This window comes from Harmonia axyridis, chromosome 7 (assembly GCF_914767665.1).
Source record: "Harmonia axyridis chromosome 7, icHarAxyr1.1, whole genome shotgun sequence".
Classification (NCBI taxonomy): domain Eukaryota; kingdom Metazoa; phylum Arthropoda; class Insecta; order Coleoptera; family Coccinellidae; genus Harmonia; species Harmonia axyridis.
Genome location: NC_059507.1, coordinates 14,167,175 through 14,189,131, shown reverse-complemented (window position 1 = coordinate 14,189,131; position 21,957 = coordinate 14,167,175). Strand labels below are relative to the sequence as shown.

General features: G+C 33.3%; 1 protein-coding gene across 2 annotated transcripts in view; it reads right to left on the bottom strand.

Moving 5' to 3' along the window:
• The window catches only part of LOC123683993, a 75,438-nt gene that overhangs the window by 22,918 nt on the left and 30,563 nt on the right, over nucleotides 1-21,957 (bottom strand). The window contains exons 1-2 of one of the 2 annotated variants that reach the window (XM_045623037.1): nucleotides 11,364-11,502; nucleotides 6,190-6,701 (exon numbers count right to left, since the gene is read on the bottom strand). In XM_045623037.1, coding sequence (XP_045478993.1) covers nucleotides 6,190-6,615 — 426 coding nt within the window. In that variant the 5' untranslated portion in view covers nucleotides 6,616-6,701; nucleotides 11,364-11,502. Of the gene's footprint in view, nucleotides 1-6,189; nucleotides 6,702-11,363; nucleotides 11,503-21,957 lie in introns of those variants that run through there. The other variant, XM_045623036.1, reaches the window with a different exon arrangement.

Here is a 21,957-nt window from a genome sequence, read left to right as displayed (position 1 = left end):
TTAGTTACACATATAATATCGTCAAAACCCTTGGCCCCTCCTAGATTTCTCAAAAAATGAACAATCTATATTCTGGAAATGAGATGAATATTCCTCTATTTCAACTGCAATATGTTTGATAGAAAAGTTTTGTTTGTTACTCTTTGCTTTCTGCAGGACAAGACAAAATAGGAAAAATGAGAAAAAATCTAAATTTATCGACTTTTCATTTTTGATTAATTATATGTAGTTATTCCACAACCGAATCCAAATTCAATAGTCCGTATTACCACCTCTTCTTTCAATCAACTGCCCAATAAACCTAGGCATCCCACGAATCAAGTCATTAATGAAATTTTCAGGCATATCGTTCCATTCTTCCTGAAGGGCTCAACTCAATCGCTGAAAATTTGAAGGTGGGTTTTGGCAATTGGATATTGCTTTCCCTAAGTGATCCCATACGTGCTCAATTGGATTAATGTTTGGTGAGTTTGCTGGCCAGTTCATTCTCTGGATATTGTTCCCTTGAAAAATGTTGTGAATCCTTCGTGTGAGGTGTGGTAGGGCATTATAATCTTGATAAATGAAATTATCCTCAAATTCGTTGCGCAGAAGAACAATGATTGGTTCAATGATGTTTTCTAAGTAGATGGCACAAGACATGGTTCGTTCAAAGAAAATAAGAGGGGTACGGCGATCGAACATTATACCCCCTAGCACATTATTGATCCTCCTTGAAAGGGCACAACTTTCTGGACGAAATTGAGTGCTCTAGTCTGCCTGGACCTCTCCAAACCCTTTCTCGTCGACTATCACTTTGTTAACCGAATCGTGACTCGCCCAAAAAAAGTACGTTGCGCCATTGTGGTAAAAGCCAGTCTTGGTGGTGTTCTGCCCATTGCCGACGTGTAGCTTTATGTCAAGGTGATAGACGAGAAACTCTTAAAGGTCCCCTTGCCCTTCCGTCTCTTTATGGTACTGGTTGTGTTTATCCGTTTATAGGTCCTCAAAAATTATTTCGAAAGAATGTTACAGATACCGTTCTATTCCTTCGAGTAAAATTTGCGATATTATGGTATTCCCTTACAGATGTTACCCTGGGTCGACCAGGCACCGGTCTCAAGGCAACGCTGCCGGTTTCCAGGAAAAGGCCACTATGCGCCATACTGAAATCGTGGAATATTCAATCGTTGCGCAATCTGGTGGTTCGACAAAACTTCTTGATGTAGGGCTACCGTTCTTGCCCGGCCAAACTGAGAAATTGGATGTCCCGGCATTTTCCACGGAAAATTCTCAATATCAAAACTCTCGTTATTCGCTGAAAACTGATTGACTTCGATTACACCTGTATTACCCCGAGCAAGAAACATGTTTAGCTGGTTTATTGTTTTCATTCAAACTCTCTCGTTAATGAAAACATCAAATAATAAAATAATCACATCAACGCGTTGTATGATTCTCGAAAAAATTGCAGCCAAGTGAATAGCAGCTGCGATTAATGCTTGATATATAAACGATATTCGAAGTGATTTAGATAGTGTCAAACAGTCGACTGGTATAGAACAGCAGATAATAAGTAAGGAAATACCAGGGCTTATGACCTGGGGTCATAATTGCCATGAAGATAATAAGTTATATGATACATGAAACCAATGATGACTTTTTTTCGATATAATGTTCGGAATTATCACAGAGTAATATTTAAAGGTTCAATAAAAGCATTGTTATATTTGTTGGGTTTTGAATTATGTATGTAATTAAACATCTGGTTTTGCTGTCATCTTCGTTATATTCCATACTTGTGAAGGAATTTCGCTGATGATGCGTCGAATTCCAGCCTTAAATTTTCCCCTCTAGAATTTTTTGTGGTGGTCCACTCGTAGTTCTTAAGATAGGAAGAAACGTTTTTGATATTAAAAATGCTGAACAATTCTCTAGTTGCTTGGTGCATCTGCGCGATTCGTAAATATAGCTCTATCCCATCCTGAGGGTGCAGGCTTTTCTGGCTCGAAATTTTAATGGAAAGGTACATTTTAATTAAATAAACCTCATTACTATACACCGAAAAAATGGCTAAAAAACTAATGACAGAAAATGATCCAAATTTTCTCAAATGAAGCAAAGATTCCATATTTTTTATGGAAGGAATACCTTCCATAAAAGTGAGAAGCTCAATTTTGAATAGTCCGCTATATGGGCAGCTGTCATCTTTCGACATTCCAAAAGTAAAAACTACGCCATTATTAAAAATGGAACGATAAAGCATTGTTAATGGCACCTTCCTCTTGACAATGAAATATCCACTGATTTCTCCTAAAATATTGGTACTTATTATTATTGGCGCCTGTTGTTGTTGGGATTCAAAGTTATGAGAGCTCGTGAGCCTGGATATCTCTGCTAGGGTCTTCGTGGTCTGGGTGGTGAGTTCTATAATACTAGAGCCCATCCAATACTCATCTCAGGATACCAGCACATGGGACTAGTATTATGTCCAACAATTTCTCGTTGAGGTTCTCCCAGCTCTGGAATCGTATTCCTCCTTCTATCACTCGAAGTGTTACTTTTTCAACAACATTTAGGATTGCTTTAAGAAGTACTTACTTACTAACGAACTTTGATATAAAGGTAGGTTCTTCGCGCCGTGCAATTTCGCTTTCCATTCTTCTTTCTTTCCAATCCTATATCCTCAGTCTTGTGTAGTCGGATTTTAGTTCTGTATTATATCAGTAGCCATAAGCAATGAGTCTCGTCATATCTTGTTTTTACACAATTTCGAGGTAGGCAGGAAGATATCGCTTTAGTGATATGCTCACCTTTTGCACAATGTATGTAACACTTAGTTATGGCAATAAAGAAAGAATTATTATTATTATCATTATTACTTATTTATTTTTAATATCAAAATGAAACCCCTTATTAGTAAACCCTTTACGCCCCAAATAAACAGACCTGGAGGGAAAAATGGGCAAAATCATCCTGTAGATCTTCATGAGCATGCTGTTAACCTTAGGGTATAATATTTTTTCCAAACTTCAACTGGATAACTTGGGAAGAAGAACACCTTTTCGTTTGTACCTCCAATTTAGGAGCTTCTAGTATAGTGTGCAGTAGCAGTATAGCCTGAACCTCATATAAATAATTCCTCAGAGTGATAAACATAGATAGAGGAAGCATGAGTCATTTTCATTAAGCAAATTTTGTCCTCAGCATGAACTATCAAATTTGGCATGAAGCGCGCGGAAATGAAAACATATCAGTGATACGATATTTCACTCAATTCGCAAATTTCTCCACAAAGATTGCACTTCTTATGTCCCATAGTGAATCAACGTTTCGTATTAACTTAAAATATATTGAAATAAATACCTAAATATATCAGAAATTCAGAAAACAAACTTCAAGCGCGTCAAACGACGTAAAACAACCGATGACACTAGGAGAGCAAAAGTTGCCAAACCTTGGATTTCAGCAGGTAAATACAGAAAATAGTAAATGATCTGCTTATTATAAATTCGACAATTAGGAAAAGTATCGCATTACAAATATTCAAATGGGCATATTTAATCGGGAATCACTCAAATAATTATATTTCATTCAATATAATATACATTCATAACGATATAGTAAAATTGTGGATTTTAATATAAATCACAATCCAACAATGTAATCTAACCATGTTGGGGAGATGTAAAAATTGCGTATACTTCCTCTATCTATGTTTATTACTCTATAAGTGAACCTAAACGAAGTGAATTGCAACTGCAACGCCTCTTCGTGTTCTGAAGATTTACAGTATTACAAAGTGGAAGAAAGCAGTAGCGCATTACCCGAAATCCAACACTGCATGAATGAAAATCGGATGATAATTACAATGACCTTCAAGGTATATGCAGTTGGACTTGCTCTGCAAGAATTACAGGGCGTCAATTCTGTCTATAATCGTCGCTGAATGAGGGCACTGAGAAATGTGCAGAAAATGGATAATTTCATAACGGTATTCATCGCCATTGTTGTTAATTCTACCGGGAGAGGAATAAAGCAGAATTTCAAAAGTCTGGTGGAATGGAAAAAAATTAATGATAGGTTATAACTGGTAATAACTTTATTGCTAAGCAAATAGCTATCGTCTTTGGTCTTTGAGTGTTTCAGCCTATGACAAGATATTTCTTCTAATTGCTGCTGTGAACACTAGTGTGTTCAACATAACAATAAATCTCGAGTTTCAAGAAGTAAAAATACAGGATTTTCCAATGAAAGGCCCCTATCTGGGCAGTACTTGCGAAGCTGTAATCTTTTGATATTTGACAAGCAAAAACTACGCCATTACGCCAAAATGGAGCGATAAACGCATTGAAATTGTTAGAATTCACTACAAAAATGGTGAAAATTAAAGTACTTCACACTTGGATCGTATAAAGCACCTTCTTGGCCGGTAATAGTGAAAGTAGTAGAATAATTTGATCTGTTGGGACGAGTAACTGATGTGAAGAATCGGAATCACACAACTGAGATTATTGCTGTAGTTTTGAGGAAAACCCAGGTTAGTCAATTCCTCGTCGATCTTGAGAATTATGCTCGATTAGATTTGATTTGAGGGGGTTCCATTGCACTTCGACCTGATGGTCTATTGTGCCCCTCCATCAGAGCTTTTCTTGCCATTCAAGATCTACAGCTCGCCTTCCAGTTCCAGAATTCTAATTAACTTCAGTATCTGGGATGGCTCCAAAGAGGCTTAGAATAATATTAAGATTTAATTGAGGAGGTTTCATTTCACTGCGACCTAATGGTTTTCACTAAGATCCAGATACTTCTTGGATCTCGTACAATCAAAGGTTCAGAGGAACTTTTTGGAGTGATCCAAACTAGGAAGATTTTCGTTTTTTTCCTTCTCCTGAAACTCTTTCTTGTAGGTACATTTGTCTACGAGGAGGCTACTTCGTCCTTACAATGTTGCCTCTTAATGTAGAAAAATACTGTGTACTCCCTGTGGGCAAAAGATCGCGCAAAATCGAATACTTCATCGACAATACATTTTTTAGGAGTGTTGAGGAGCACTGTGATTTGGGATTGATAGTGACATCCAATCTTTCCTGGTCCAGCCATATAACATCTATATGTAATAGAGCTAAACAACTTTTTTTCTTTCTTTTCATGGTTGCAGCTTACAGACGTGTAAGCTTCTGTATTTAAGTTATGTCCGCCCGATACTTGAGTTTGCCGGTCCAGCTTGGTGGCCTTCATTGAAGGGTGATATGGATGCATTGGAGGCTATTCAGCGCACTTATACTCGGCTCCCATATGGTCGCAACCGCCCAGACTATAATACACGACTCCACCTCTTGAACATCCCCAGGTTTTAGCGGCGACGTGAAAGAGTTGATCTCATTGTTACCAACAGAGCAGTCCACGGATGTGCTGATGCTGATCTGCAGTTGTTGTTCAAGAGAAACCAAAATCATTTACGAGGCCACCCTTACAAGCTTGCCAAGGAAAAATTTAAGAATACTGTTCTACAGAACTTTCTATCAAACAGAACATTTGAGAGCTGGAACCGATTGCCATCTGACGTAGTGACTGCGCCATCAGTTAATATCTTCAAGAATCGCTATGATGAGTGTGTCTCAACTCTTTAATTTAATTTTCTTTTCAATTACTTTCATATATTTTATTGAGTTTATAGGTTTATTACCTCAACTATTAATGTATCTAATAATAATAATAATAATTCATGTGAGTTCTCGTCACCACCATTTTTTTCATAAGAACCCCATTAACTAAACCGTTGAGTTTTTACACAAGGTATGGCATATTGCGGACATTGTCGTTAAAATAGCTATCTAATGATGCAATAATATACTGGGCATGCCATTTGAAATAAGGAAGTAGTAGTCTGTTTCCTGTATAACCAGCAGTTGTAGAGATCTGAAAATATTTTAGGGAGAAAGACCATTGTCTCAAACCTAAAAATACAAATTTTCAGCACAAAATCATGATTAGTTTTCCATAACCGTCTAATAGACCATAGCGGTGAATCACCCTGTATATCATAACAGAAACACAATATTCTACTCCATTTTTCAACCAGCATTTGTTTGATGAAAAATTAAGCATCAGAACCATAAATACTATCTATTTGAAGATTACAGAGATTTATTTCATTAGTCTTTCGTTGTTAAGCTACCTACGCTTCTATGACTGAAAAACACTTACCCAATCGTTATTCTCTTTATCACTACCATAATCGTCGAAGTAGTGATCGAAAGTCTCTTCTGGCTGAGGCGTTGTCGTTGTTTTTTTCTCGTACCACGATCTGTGTCTTAATTTATTATGAACTTCACTTTTAATTTCACTTCCACTTCCAAATTTCATGTTACTCACTCTGGTCATGACTTTGTCCAAATTGGGAAATCTTGATTGATGCCTCAATTTCACGGTACTCAAACTGTTGTAGTTATCGTACTGGTTATTAAAACTGTTATAATTGTTCTTATTGTACTTGTGGTAATTACTGTGCGGATCCACAGATCTTTTCACGATACTTTTTCTGTGGTTCTGTCCTAACTTCGTTCTGAACTCCGCGGCTATGGCACAGGCACAAAAATAAACGATCACTATGTGAACTGTTGGAATCCACATTGTCCTCAAGTTTTTCTGTCATTTAATCAGCATCTTCTTCACTGGGTCATTTGGGATTGTCCTGATGTTCGGCTCTTAGAGGGTTTCTGAAAGAAAACGCAACATTAGATTTGGGTTAGGTACCTAGTTACTTTATAGGTTATTAGGTTTGCCACAATGGTATATGTAGTACGATATAAATATAAAAATGATTAATTTAATCCTTTGAGCACGTTGCTAGTGCTTTTAAGACACTCATCCATTTATCATTTAATAAAATAGAATGAAAAATCTTATACAGGGTGTCTCAAGAAATATTATGATTATAGTTGAATCACAATTTATGCACTGGAAAATAACACAACATATTATAAAGGCATTCTAAAAAAAAATGTTCAAAATTCACGTTTTTGGAGAGGTGGTGTCAAAAAATCACTGGAACTTTTCTGCGTATCAAGTTGAAAAAATGCCTATTCTGTGAGGATTTCGATAAAGTGAAATACAGGTGATAATATTATTCAGAAAAAAAGATATTCAAATGGTTACCGTATTATTATTATTATTATTATTTGAACTGGGGTCGTTTTGCTTCGGTGAGCCTTCCGGGAACTGCGACCATGCAGATCTTTTGTTCACTACCCTACTCATTCATAGAAACCCAGGGAGGTCGTCAACGACGTTAATAAAATTGACAACCTCCCTAGGGGCCTTGGCCATTACCTCTCTGGTATCCAGGACCGGCTTGCCCATGTGAATGGTTCTTAGGCCAGCCAGCTCTGGACACTTGCATATCAAGTGTTCAGAAGTTTCTACTTCCGATCCACAGAGCCTGCAAATCTCGTCTGCTGACTTACCGTAACTGGAACATTTCTGTGAAAAACTGATTTTGTCACCCTGCTGAAAATTATCAATCAATCAGTTCATAATGAAAATCGAAAAATCGAGGTGTTAATTTTTCGTTGGACCACACTGTATCTAAAAATACCAGAAATTTCAGCTTTGCGCATTCTGAATGAGAAATCTGGAATAGCTGCATTTCTTATAGGACCATTTACGGTCCCACAAGCAGACTGACAGACAGACAAGAAGTGAAGTTCAGGATGTTCTGAAATGTATTTTACGAGTTCAAATGAGAAATCAACAATTTTTCAACTCTGAATTGTCTTCTCGGAAAATTTTTTATTTAGGAAATAATCAGGCAGATTATTTGATATATTTATAAATTTAAATGGATGAAACTATCAAATTCTGCAAAATTTTGCTTCATGGAAACTGGGAAAATAAAATAATTTCAAAATGAAAATCACTTTATTTTACATTTAATTATTTTCCAAGCAAAATCATGCTCGAAATATTTTGATAGCTCAATCGATCAAATTCATAGTTCTTTTGATACGACAAATGATCAATCTCTTGTGCTACAGTTTAAAAAGTACTGATGAACGTGGTGATAGGTAATTAGGTTAGCGATAAATCATCCTAATCAAAAAATTGTGTGTCAAATGTATTGATTAAATCCTAATCCACCACATCAACTATCTTAATGAGGACAGTTGTGGCCTAAACTAAAGCAGTATCACAAGATGTCAATATCCAAATAAGTCATTTACATATTATCTTTTCACAATACCGAAAACGAATTCAGAATCGTTAATATCAGTTCCAGTGGCGGAGTTTCTCTGTTTCTCATCTCTTTTCGCTTCGTTATTTTCAATTTTTTGGACGGATGATATATGTTTTTTTTAAGTACCTTTGTTTTATTTAATATTGTTTATGTCCCATATACATAATAATTGTTCTCAGTCTTCGAGTGTTTTTATATGAGTATTTATGTATTGTATTTGCATATTGAACTTTTATCTAGAAGTATGACTAATAAGCCCTTGACAAGCCATGAAATTTTTGATGGCAAATTATTTGTACATGTATTCTCTGTATATATTACTTTATCATGTGCGAATAAATTATTATTATTATTAATAATAAATATATAATAATACGTATTTTTTAATAATGGAGAAATCAAGTAACATGTAGTGATTGAATTTTTATTTTTGGAAATGTTTAAAAGCAAAGAAAAGATGAAAGTGTATAAGTACTCTTCGCCTTCAATTGATACAATAGAAAGATGATTTGGTGAATTTAAACGTAGTAATACTAACATTGAAGACGATCTACGTCAAGGACGTCCAAAAACAGCAACAACACCAGAAATCGTAGAAAAAATATAGGGTATCGTATTGTAAAATCGTCGAATGAATGGAAGAGTTTCAGTAAAAGCTCTAGGCATCTTAATCGGCAGTGTAAGCAATACTTTAACTGAAGTATTGGGTTTCAGAAAGCTGTATGCAAAATGGGTTCCGCATTCGCTAACAATGGAACAAAAAAACATTCAAAGCGACTGTCTCAGCAACATTTTGAGCGTTTTCGAAAGGATAAAGTGGATTTTGTGCGTTTATTCATCACTATGGATGAGGCTTGACTCTATCACCATGATCCTAAATCAAAACAAGAGGCAAAACAATGGTGCGAGTCTGGTTCTTCGGCTCCAGAAATCGCCATGAAGGTGTTAGCATGAGTTTTTTGGGATGCGAAAAGAATTTTGTTCGTGGATTACTTGAAAACTGGAAAAACAATAAATCCTGAATATTATTGTTAACTTTTAGACCAGCCGAAGGCAAAAATTCGTTGAAAAATGCCAGATTAGCAGAAGAAATAAATTTTTTCCATCAGGATAATGTACAGGGTGGGCAAATTTCGATGTTTTAGCACTACAACTTTCAAACCTGAGGTGATAGACAGAATCTGAAACCCTATTCTCGGTCTCTTTTTCTGAGAAACCAACAAGAGTAGTATTCATTTTTGGCCACCTTCTTTTTTTCGAGTTATAAGCGAAAATTGGCGATATCGAAAAACTTTTATATCTCCGATAATACTGATGCTAGAGCACTGAAATTAAAACATTATACAGACACTTTTTTACGTAGAATCCTGTGGCGTGCTCGTATTTTCAAAAGAGTTTTCAATTACGAAGCTATGACCCAAAGTTATTTTTTTTCAAATGAGAACACTAAATTTCTGTGTCATTTTTTGAAAGCTTAATTTTTCCTGATTTCAAAAATATATAAGATTGTATGGTTTGTATTAAAATAAATAACAGAAAATGGTCAAAAATCATTTTTTACCTAAGAGTCTCAATATTTCTATGGTTTCAACTGTTGATGAGCACATAAAAATAGAGCTTTCTATAACAAGAGCAGTGTCCTTCCGTCAATCTGATAATTTCTATGCTTTTTACCATTTCTACAAAATTCGTATCTAGATATATTTTATAAAAATAGTATCGAAAATATAAATGAACTCGAGAAAATTTCCTAGGTTGCTTGAACACAGTTTCAAATATTCATCTATTGAATTCGGTGCGAAATATCGAGAAGATGTGTCGACTGTGCATTGTTGTTATATTAGGTTTAATATTGTTTCTTGTTTGTTCCCTTCGTAATTATATTGTTGAGTTCAATCATATATGCGTTGTTTCTTATTCTATTCAAAATGGTGCGTATTCATTCTGGAGACCTATGAAAATAATCTTCTGATACATCCATCTCATTACAACTCTTTCGATTGAAACATTCGATCCTGTGGATCTTTTCATTATTTCCAAATCAATTTTCAGATAAAAAATTTATAAAACATAATATCTAGATTCGAATTTTGTAGAAATTAGTGAAAAGCATAGAAATAATCAGATTGACGGAAGGACACTGCTTTTGTTATAGAGAGCTCAATTTTTATGTGCTCATCAACAGTTGAAACCATAGAAATATTGAGACTCTTAGGTAAAAAATGATTTTTGACCATTTTCTGTTATTTATTTTAATAAAAACCATACAATGTTATATATTTTTGAAATCAGGAAAAATTAAGCTTTCAAAACATGACACAAAATTTAGTGTTCCCATTTGAAAAAAACATAACTTTGGGTCATAGCTTCGTAATTGAAAACCCTTTTGAAAATACGAGCAAGCCACAGGATTCTACGTGAAAAAGTGCCTGTATAATGTTTTAATTTCAGTGCTCTAGCATCAGTATTAGCGGAGATATAAAGGTTTTTCGATATCGCCATTTTTCCAATTTTCGCTTATAACTCGAAAACAAAATAAGGTGGCCGAAAAGGAATACTACTCTTGTTGGTTTCTCAGAAAAAGAGACCGAGAATAGGGTATCAGATTTTGTCTATCTCTTCTGGTTTAAAAGTTGTAGTGCTAAAACATCGAAATTTGCCCACCCTGTACAGCGTCACAAGAGCATTTTCACAATGGCGTAGAAGCTGCAACCCATCCAGATTCTCACTTCAAGGATGGAATTCATAAATGGGAATCTCGTTGGAACAAGTTTATTGATGTTCAAGGAGACTATACTGAATAATAAGTGTATTTCAAACCATAAAATTGTGCTTTTCTTATCGAAATGCAAAACTTGTTAAACAACCTAGTATAATACCAACCTATTTTTAATTTAATTTAATTGTGACTAATCTTTCTTCGAATCTATTTATTATCTTTCATTTTTGTTTAATCCTTTCAAGTTATCACTACAAAGAGAAGAATTAAACAACTGCATCCACGGTAATTCACAGATATGTGCATTGACTGACCAAAAATATTTGTACGAGCCAAATATTTACTTTGCTATCAAAAATTCACGGCATACAGAATTAGCGTCCTTCACACATCTCAATGGAAAGATATTATTTCATGTTTACTCACGGATTAATACTGCAATCCTAAAATACATACAAAGCACAACGGCAAATTTCGAATTTTATCGTACACTGAACTTCACGAATGTAAAGATTCGAGGTTCTGAACCAACATTGTATTTCACCGATTCCCGGTTAACTGAATGTGGAAATTAAAATTCACGAATTTAAATTTCGAAATTGATAAGAGTCTATTTCGGACTACATACAGAAATAGAAGAAACAAGTGTCCTGAAATTTTGAATTTATTATCAATAGTGGATTTGGATATTTTAATTTGAATGGAAGATAACAGATACACACCAATTTGGTGAATTGAGAAACGATTTTGATGCACTATTTCCAAAGAAAATTATGGTTTTGGGTATTTTAATTTCGATGGCAAATCGGCGAAACATGTAACGATTTCAAATTTTGATTTATTATTTCCATAGAGGAATAGACACAGATAGAGGAAGAAAACGCAATTTTTACATGTCCCCAACATGGTTAGATTACGTTGTCGGATTGTGATATATTTTCAAATCCATAATTTTACTATAACGTTATGAATGTATATTCTTTGAATGAAATATATTTATTTGAGTGATTTCCGATTAAATATGCAAATTTGAATATTTGGAATCCGATATTTTTTGTCGAATTCATAATAAGCAGAATATTTATTATTTTCTGTATTTTCCTGCTGAAATCCAAGGTTTGGCAACTTTGGCTCTCCTAATGTCATCGGTTGTTTCACGTCGTTTGGCGCGCTTGAAGTTTCTTTTCCGAATTTCTGATATATTTAGATATTTATCTCAATATATTTTGAGTTGATATGAATCATTGATTCACTATGGGAAATAAGAAGTGCGTTCCTTTTGGAGAAACTCGCGAATTGAGTGAAATATCGTATCACTGAAATGTTTTCATTTCCGCGCGCTTCATGTCAAATTTGATAGTTCATGCTGCGGACAAAATTTGCTCCATGAAAATGATACATGCTCCCTCTATCTATGTTTATTACTCTGAGATCATTTCCAACGAAAACAATTTGCAATCCTAATTTTTGTTATTGAAATTGTAATTGATTCAGTCGAATAATATGATGAAGTAATTCTAAGAATCTAAGGTATTTTCCAGGAAAAAATTATTCTTCTTCAATTCTGATGTTTTTTGATACATTCATTTATTAGATTTTGAACTGAATTAAAAAAAAAAAAATTCTCATTTATTGGATAAAAGAAAAAGTCATTACTTTAACATAGAAAGATTTTATCTTTAATTAAACTTCGGCTTTGTAACGTTGTTTTACAAAGAACCAAGGAAAGTACTGGCCTGAAAGTAAGAGATTTCGAGCGATGGTAAATTTTATGAATATCTCGAACAGAAACCAAGATTTAGCGAAATATTTGAAACAGTCATTTTTCAGAAACTCGAGAACAAATCTAGATATCTATGATCTGTTTTCTGATTTTTTATTATATCGAAAAAATAACTAGGGGGTCTTTGAAGATTTTTTCTTCAAGTCTTATAGTTTTCGAGATGCTTTCAGTGAGCATCGAATTTGGGATACCCTGTATATCCATCTAAGGTTGCTAGATCGAATAAACAATACAGAGAAATAAGTTTTCTCTGTCTATCGTAATTTGTGACCACACACCCAACTGCTTGTGGAACATTTTAATGGGTATTTTACGATAGAACAATGAATGAAAAAGACTGTAACAATTAAATTAACCATTAAATGATGCACCATTAATCGGAAACTTCACAGATGTCGTCATTGAAAATTAACATGTGTTCGGTGTAGGTATTATTTTAAATCTTTGTAACTGTTTGAGAAAAAAATAAAAACCCTCCTTCAAGAACAAGATATATTTTATTCAAAATCAGTGAAGTACAAAAGTCAAAAAATCATATCTATTACAAAGAATTGATTCATTGGAAAAATACTCTTGTTATTTTTTTTTTGGTATTTCATTATATTGCCACAATTCAAGGTTACACTTTGAGATGGAACCATTCTATTCGAAAGCGAATAGTCAAACATAAATATTGGGTAAGGTACATCATCAGTTGACTTATAGAGCTCAAGGAAGAGATAGTTATGCCATATTGATCGACAATCTCAATTAGAGAAGGCACTCAAGAGAAGGACAACATCCTGAATGCGTTTAAATTGTTCGATCAAAATGACTTCAAATTAAAATTGACACTATAGTGTTGGTTTGAAGATTTCAGTATGTAGATCATGTCTATTGCACATCAATCATTAATTAAAACGTTCGATAATTATTTCTGACAGATCTGTGAATGAAGCTTAGATAAACGTTCATGGATTTTGCCCACCAATTATTATCACATAATTTGAAAAATATACAATGTTATTGTGAAATATGAATCATTGCTTGTTTGAGAAGAAATCACTGAATCTGTTTCAACAAGAATATATCTCAAAAAAACTTACCAAAGCATCTAAAAAATGGGGAATGTACTGACGTAAACTCAAGAGATTTTAGGCGCTCGTTCATTGATGCTCCAATTGAACCCTTGGAGACTACATATAACTGTATATAGGTAGCTGAAAAGCACTGCTTCCGTCAATTTTTTTTATTTTCTGTTTCTATTTTCTAATGTTTTAAACACGATATCAAAACGAAATTTCTTACCAAGCTTGAAATTGTTGATCCATACATATACATATTCAAACTCTCAACTCGATCGAATCTGTTTTTCTTTAAATATAAGGTTTTTAATCGATATATAATATTTTTGTTGAGAATAAAATTTTAACTTTGCCATGTATATATATTTTCAAATGTTTGCTGTATGCCAAAAAGAATGAATTTAAATGGTTGAAATTATCAGATTATCATGGTTATGAAACGAGAAATTCACAAACTTTATTGTTTCCTAGACATAAGACTTATAGATTTGAATGCTCTCCAATGTATCAGAGTATCAGGATGTTCAATCATTTGTCACCTACTATGAAATCTCTCAATTCAAAAATATTCAAGAAAGAAATTAAGAACCTTCTTTTAGTTGAAGGTTACTATTCAGTACAATAATATTTGTGTGATTTTTTGATTCCTTAATTCATAGTGTTATTTATGATTATTGTTTTGTTCTCATTTTGACCTGTCCTATACACCATGTTTGTGTCTGAAAGGATCGAATAAAATTTATTTATTTATTTATTCTGCTAGAATTTCCGAACCTATGGGTTTTTCATTTTTTGTAGATTGAAAATAATTAATTTTAAAGTATTGAATTTGCAGTGTTTTCAGATCCATAAAATAGATATGCGTGAGAAATTCAGTAGTTGGAATTACAGACAACTCGTAAAATAAGAATTCTTGCCTAACCTCACTATGGTCTATAGAAGTTATCACTTGGAAAAAATCGTATTACACCCTGTTCGAGACAAGGACATTCAGACTCTTTGCAATTCTACATAACAATAAATGTCTACAGTCTACACCTCGATGTCAATGCATCGCCTCAGCTGAGTTAATCAAACAATAGCATTCCTTGACTTGGATAAGAACAAAACGTCTAATAGACATTTATAATCGTTAATAAGAGGTATTATTCACGTTCATAATAACATATTGTTGAAATTTGATAGCGACAAATAGCATCTACGTTGGGATAGGTCTACCAGGAAATGCAAGATGAATAGAAATTATTTTGATGTGGGAAGTTCTAAAGAAAGGATCAGTGCGGAATAAACGAGCAAGACAAGGATTCACTTTATTTCTAGAGCAGACACAAATAATAACATTCAACACCTGGTTATTCGCGTTTTGTTGGCAGATATACGTTGTTATTATTTGTTTTTGCTTTCATCTCAAAGGCTTCCTGATTTTGAGACGAAATTAAAAAATGCAGAGGGGGTAAAAGAATCAAGTCTGAAAAATCAGTCTACTTATTTCAATCAAATTGGCAAAATTGTACTTTATTTTCATGAGGTTGGGCGTTATTTATCATTGCAGTGCTCAAATGTTCAGTTTATTTGAAGTCCTTTTTCACAATGGATAAAACTCTATGAATAAAAAAAAGACGAGTTGGTTGCACCATTAATAGCTCAAGGCCAATTTTTAATTCATAGAATCTATCTCGAATTGCAAAATAACTATTGAAAAATTGAAAATTAGCTTCGTGTAAAATAAAGATGGGATAAAGATGTTTCAATTTCAACCAATGATTCGAGTAAGGGAAGCCAATTCACTTAATTTAAAATGGTTCAATGATTTAATGGTCGATTAGTTTAATATTCAAGTTGACAAATTTACAAAAACCAAAGAAATGGACACACAAACATAACTAAGGGAGTCATTATTTAAAATGAACATCTCATGGATGGATATCAAATTTTATTACCAATGATAGAACAGCAAATAATGTATTTGGCAATTTTCCAAACCAGATATTGAGGAAATAATTTAGCCAAAATAATAATTCAATTGGATTTCACAATGAAATTTTTTTGTTGCATTATAATGCGTTTCGAAAAATAGCTTCACGTACATTCTTGATTTATTCGAGATTCTAATTATAAAAGAACGTCCGAACGTTTTCAAAGACGAAAAAATTCAAGAAATTATTGGTTTAGTTCATAGAAACACATGATTCTAAAATAAAACTTCTTGTGTTTTTTATCACGTAAGGTGAATAAACAAACTGAGTTGCATTCAAGACAAGGCAATGAAAACGTGTTGTTAACACTCCCTTGTATAATAAATGATATTCTGTTAGTATCCAAAACGTACAAGACGATTTTGACAAATGATTTCCGACATGAGGTATTTACATGCAGTTTGTTCTAAACACTAGGTACATACCGATTGGAAATAAATAATGTTTCAGTGCACTTAGAGACACACAATGATTACGCCATCTGGCCGAATAAAAATATCGTCCTATTTATTGATATCCTCGATGACAATACCTATACATCAGTTTGTCAAAAAATATAATTAATTGTGCGAAAAATTCCTAGTTGATTCCAAGTGATGAGAAAAGAATTGGTATTATTGAACTTACGATGACGTCATTTTGAAGTAAACAATTATATTTTCGTTCCTTAGCTTTAGTGTTTTGTTGTGAATGTAAGATTTTTGTACAATAAAATATGCTTTTTATTTTGAGAGTTTGAACAGATTCATTTTCGCGATAAAAGGTTATTTGGGACAGCCTGTATAGTGGACATATTTTTCAAAGTTTCGGACCTAAGACTTGAGATGTGTCACTTTAATTACCGAATATACATCATAGTGAATGTGGTTGCTAATAAAGAGAACCAATAAAAATTTAGGTCAAATAAGAACCTAGACAGTTGAAAATTAGTTACGTGACATGAGCGTGATACACATAAAACTCGCACAGACGTTAGTTCTGGTAATTATAGCGGATACGGAAACAATAGAAAGGAGGAACACTCATCGGTGTATAAACTTTATTTATATTGGGGTGACAATTGAAGCCGAAATTTTCAGCTAAGAACCAATCAAGCGAACAAAATGACTCTTTGATATATTAATATTTAATATGATTAACATACCAAACACAAACAAACAAAATCTACACCAGCGCTCCTAGCTGAGATGCAAAAACTCAAATTTTATAAATAGGTAAGCAGAGCAATCAATATAAAATGGAACTTCAAATGACTTGCAAAGTTCCATTTTATATTCATTGCTCTGTTTGTTTTCTTTTGAATTAGCAGGGCCTGCAGATGGGTCAGTTGTACCCTTGGATACCACAGAACACTACAAAGGTTTACTTCAAAGCTCCAGTGCTTTACTAATTTTTTCAAAATTCTGTTTGAGCTTTCTTTCAGAATTGCTCTACCAGAATAGAAAAGATATTTGAATAAATAGCAAAACAGTCCAGAAGTAAAAGTTCCGTTTGATCTCTGATAAAATTCATGAATCATAACTGTGAAACCTACGTATTGTTGTGCACAAGATAAATGGATAAAAAAATCGATAATTTTGAAATCTAATACAAAAATCTTTCACAATTGCAGTATTTCATGTTCATTTTATCTAGGAGTGCCTAGAGCACAAAAGGCTGACATTATTTGCTTTTTTTATGCAAAATATCCGACGTGAAATGTTGGTAGGCTGCCAGTCATTAATAATTAAATAATGGGAATAGGTGAGACGCAACAGATGTGATATTTAAATAGAAGGAAAAGGTGCCAAGAGAAAAGGCTGAGTGATTCGGATTTCCTAAGCTACACTGCTCAATAAACTGCAAGGTTAGACTGGTTTCAAGTAGTTGCCAATAAAGATATTTGATAAAGTGTTATTTTGAGTTTATTGTCCAAATGAATTTTCATCATCGAAAGAGTTATAATTTCACTGATAAATCCACTCTAATAATAAGCAATATTAATGAAAAAAAGGATTTGCTCAAGAGGAAAAGGTGAGAGCCAAAATTTTTTTGACGAAATATTTTTGTAGAATTTTCCATACCTACCCCCTTAGAATATTAAAAAAAAACTAAAAGTTGCTTCATGGAAATATTGTACCCTTTTATTGATTAATTCGATTACGGAGACCACGAAAATTATTGCATTCAAGCTATTAGACCATTATTTCATGAATTATAAGTAATAATCTGAAGTTTCCAAAAAAAAATTGATAATTCTCTCGAGGCCGTCACTTCTTCTGGACATAAGCTACGCAGTTGAAACCTCATTATGTTTTAGATCAGAACTTGATCTCTGAAAAGCGTTTGCTTTTGAGGGGTTTGTTACAAATATTTTTAGGAGATATAACGATTCTTAGATAGAGATTCAATTGTTACTGTTTTTTCCCAAATTTCTGGTTCAAATTCAAACTAAGAGGTCTACCAAAAACATAGTATAAGGAAAGGATAGTAAGCCAGTATAGTGCTTTTTTCGATTTTGTTGATGTTGAGCGCCATCTAGTTGTACTCACGTTTTACTCGAATTTTACTGTCAAAAATTGGTCCGTAAAGTGGAGCCCTCTGAAAAAATCGGTGTTATTTTGAAGAACTAAAATATTTGAAATAGAGTGGTCAGAAGATTTCTATATTTTGATATTTTTTCTGCTCTGTAATAAGCATTTACGCCAGTGGCGTGTATTTGTGATAACTTAATAATAACATAGAAATTGTTGGCAATGTCATGCGACCCTTTTTCAACCACGCCACTGAATGAATTATCGTATTATTTCTGCGCCATCTATAGCTCATGATTCAGCGCTATCTATTATCGAGTTACTTCTCCAAATTCAAATCCAACTACAGTAGCGACCCCTGGTGACTATTTCCTTGCCGTCAAACGGCGGTTGGCTTACTATCCTTTCCTTATACTATGCCAAAAATCGGTGAGCGGTGTCAGAATTGACGAACCCTAATTAGCCGAATTTCGAACTCACCCAAAAATTTTTTGTCGAATAATTTTTGTAGAATTTTCCATTATTACCCCTTAGAAAATTCAAAAAAAAAATAAAAGTTCATTAGATACATAGATTACAATTTTGACAAAATTCGGCGTATTCATATTTTCCATCTCTGACAAAGCCAACGTTGGATAGAATCAATATCTGAATAGATAAGCGTCATATTATACATATTTAACTAGAAATATTCAATGAACAAAATCAAGCTCTTTTAAAACTCGCCGCAGTGCATTGCTCGATAATTTTTTTTATTCGCACATATTATTTACCATATATCGCAAGCTATTTAGTTGAGAAGGCATAATTTCAGCAGACTTCATCACGTCCCACTAATAAAATACGATTCTTGGACGTGCAAACGAGTGGTGGAGGTAATATTATGCATAAACTGTCGAATAATAATTCATTAAGAATCTTCATATACCTCCTCGACACCCACATAAATGAATGTAACATTCCAACGCATTTCACTGTGTGGGTGGAATCGTGTGAAGAGTAGGCTGTCTTATTCTGGAAAGCAATAACTTTATTTGTACCTATCATCATTCACAAAGACGATTATGCACTGCTATCAACATTTTTGAGCGCTCGTTCCTTTAACTTTTAACATATCGCTGTATCATTTCGTTACAATTTAATTTTATTTGTAATTTTGAGGCGATGGGGTTCGATCTACTGATGACTAATTCGTGGTCAAATTCAAGTATATCCATAGTATATCTAGCCGGGTGAAAACACGATAACTCTCGAATTTTCAGGAAGGTTGATGGGAGAAATATGTGGCGACAAAAAGCAATTAGACATAATGTCTGTGTCCAGCTGAAATTGTCGTCACAATACTTAATATAAATGTACCTGCATTAGTGTAACAGTTGTCTTTCGTATTACTTGTGCAACAATTTCCTCATTCATAGTGTTTTCAGAAAGATACAAAAAAAATATCTTTTCCCTACCCTAATTAGTGTGCAGGCACCATGATACCATTGCGCAGGCATACAACTTAGAGAATAAGAAAAGGAAGAAGAAATTCACGGTGTACAATATGATTTCATGCTTTCAACCCAAGTATAAAACTGGGAAAAGGGTGGAGTAAGTTATTCATAATGATTGTGTAAGCAGAATTCAAGAGGAATACCTATTCAAAAAAATTACTCAATATTTTCCACACTACATAATCTACAGAGTTTTTGGGATATGAAATGACAACTTAAGGCTTCACGCAGAAATATCCAATAGTAATATGTACACAGGGTCAGTCTTAAAATTGTAGATGGAATTGAAACATTGATTCTTATCATTGAATGAAACATTTAGCATTTTTTCCAGATTCAGTTCTGGTGAAAAGTATTGTCTACTGAATTTTTAAAGAAAAATGGTTTTCTTTTGTAGCTTGAACATAATAATGCAGAATGAAAGGAATTCAAGTGTTAAGTTTCCGATGACTGAAAAACATATTCTCCGATTATAATTATTTTTTTACTTCTGATGGTTTCAAAAAAAAATATCCGAAATTAACACAAAAAGGCAATTTGAAATAATTCGAAAATACTTCATCATTTTCTTAAATGGAATAATTCCCTAACGTTTCTCGCAAAACGCACCATTCTGAAGATACTCAAGGTTGAATGATATTAAATCACTTAAAAATTCGAAGAATGACACCTTAATTATAGTTCTACTCCTGAGCAAGGAAACGCCTTGAACACACTTAAGGCAATGTTACTGCCACACTTTTTTTATAATCAAAGTCATATATAATTTACTTCTTTACAAGGGACATGTCAAATAAAATTTTTTCGAAGACTGCTTTAGAATTACTGATTCTTAATTGAAATTTGATCACAAAATATTGGATTTTCATTATTTGATATTATTATTATTATGTTTGAAGGTAGGTACATGCAAAAACTACGAATGTTAATAACCACTAAACGATACGTTTTGAGTTTAAGATGTTTTTATCGCTGTAAAAAACAATAGGCTTTTTATGAATTTAATGAATTTAAATTTAATGAATAATTCCTTATTGCAGTGAATTCATCACTAAAAATATTGTATTCTTGATATGCTTTTCGCGCATTCACCAATTTGCACAACTGTATTTTTCAAAGGAAGAGTAAAGTATCACTACATAACATGGCTTGATGAAATCTATAAATGAAAGTTATACAAATGACAAATTCCATTTCAAGGAGAAAAAAAAGTCGAATAAACATAGGCCCGCAAACTCTTTGTTTTCGGGATACAGGGTGTTAGGTTTAAATTCATTCAATATTTTTCTTCATAGCACCTTCCTTTTATAAAATATTCCAGATAAATTTGGCATAGATATAGACCACTGATAGTTTAGAAAGACGTAGTGAGGAACTTTAGTCCAATACTACACTTTTTGGTTTCTTGTAGTTTTGTCGTATCTGCTACCGATTTCGAGAAAAAAATTTCGAACAATTCTTTAGTAATCCTCAGGATAATCCAAATCATTATGAAGGTTCAGTTAGTAAGCTGTGATGAATAAATAAATCCATGGAATCTCTCATTTTCTTTTGTACCTCCAATTTAGAAACAAATTAACGCACTTATTCTTGGAAAAGAATTGTTTATAATTCTTTTCAATATATCTGCATAATTGATTCAACCATCTGAAATATTTATTTTTCTGCAAAGAATAGGATGCTATTCAAATAAGGAATGAAACGAAACCTTTCTAATTATCTAAATCTAACCTTAAAACTTTGAGAGTTGGTTATAAGATCCGCCTATCTTGGGAATAAAATAATTCCTACTATGTATTCCATAATTTGATGAAATACTGAACTACATATCTATCTAAACACCTTAAATGGGAATGCAGTGGTCATTCGAACGTCAGGCTTCGTTTCGAATGAATAAAACATTCAGAAAGATAAATAAAGGTTATAGATTCATTTACATGAGGTGTTGACAGTACTACCCACACTCACAAATGAAGTAACACCAGTGGCGTTTGCTCGATATCTAAACAATTATGTAGATTAGGAACTTCAGAGAACCCTCATCAGTTAGACTCACTTCAAAATATGATATTTGATTGAATGAAAAAGATATTTTTCTATTCATTAACATCCAAATATATTAAATTTATAAGAACGTTACATAACTACTGTATACATGATTAAATCGATGATGAAGAAGAACGAATTT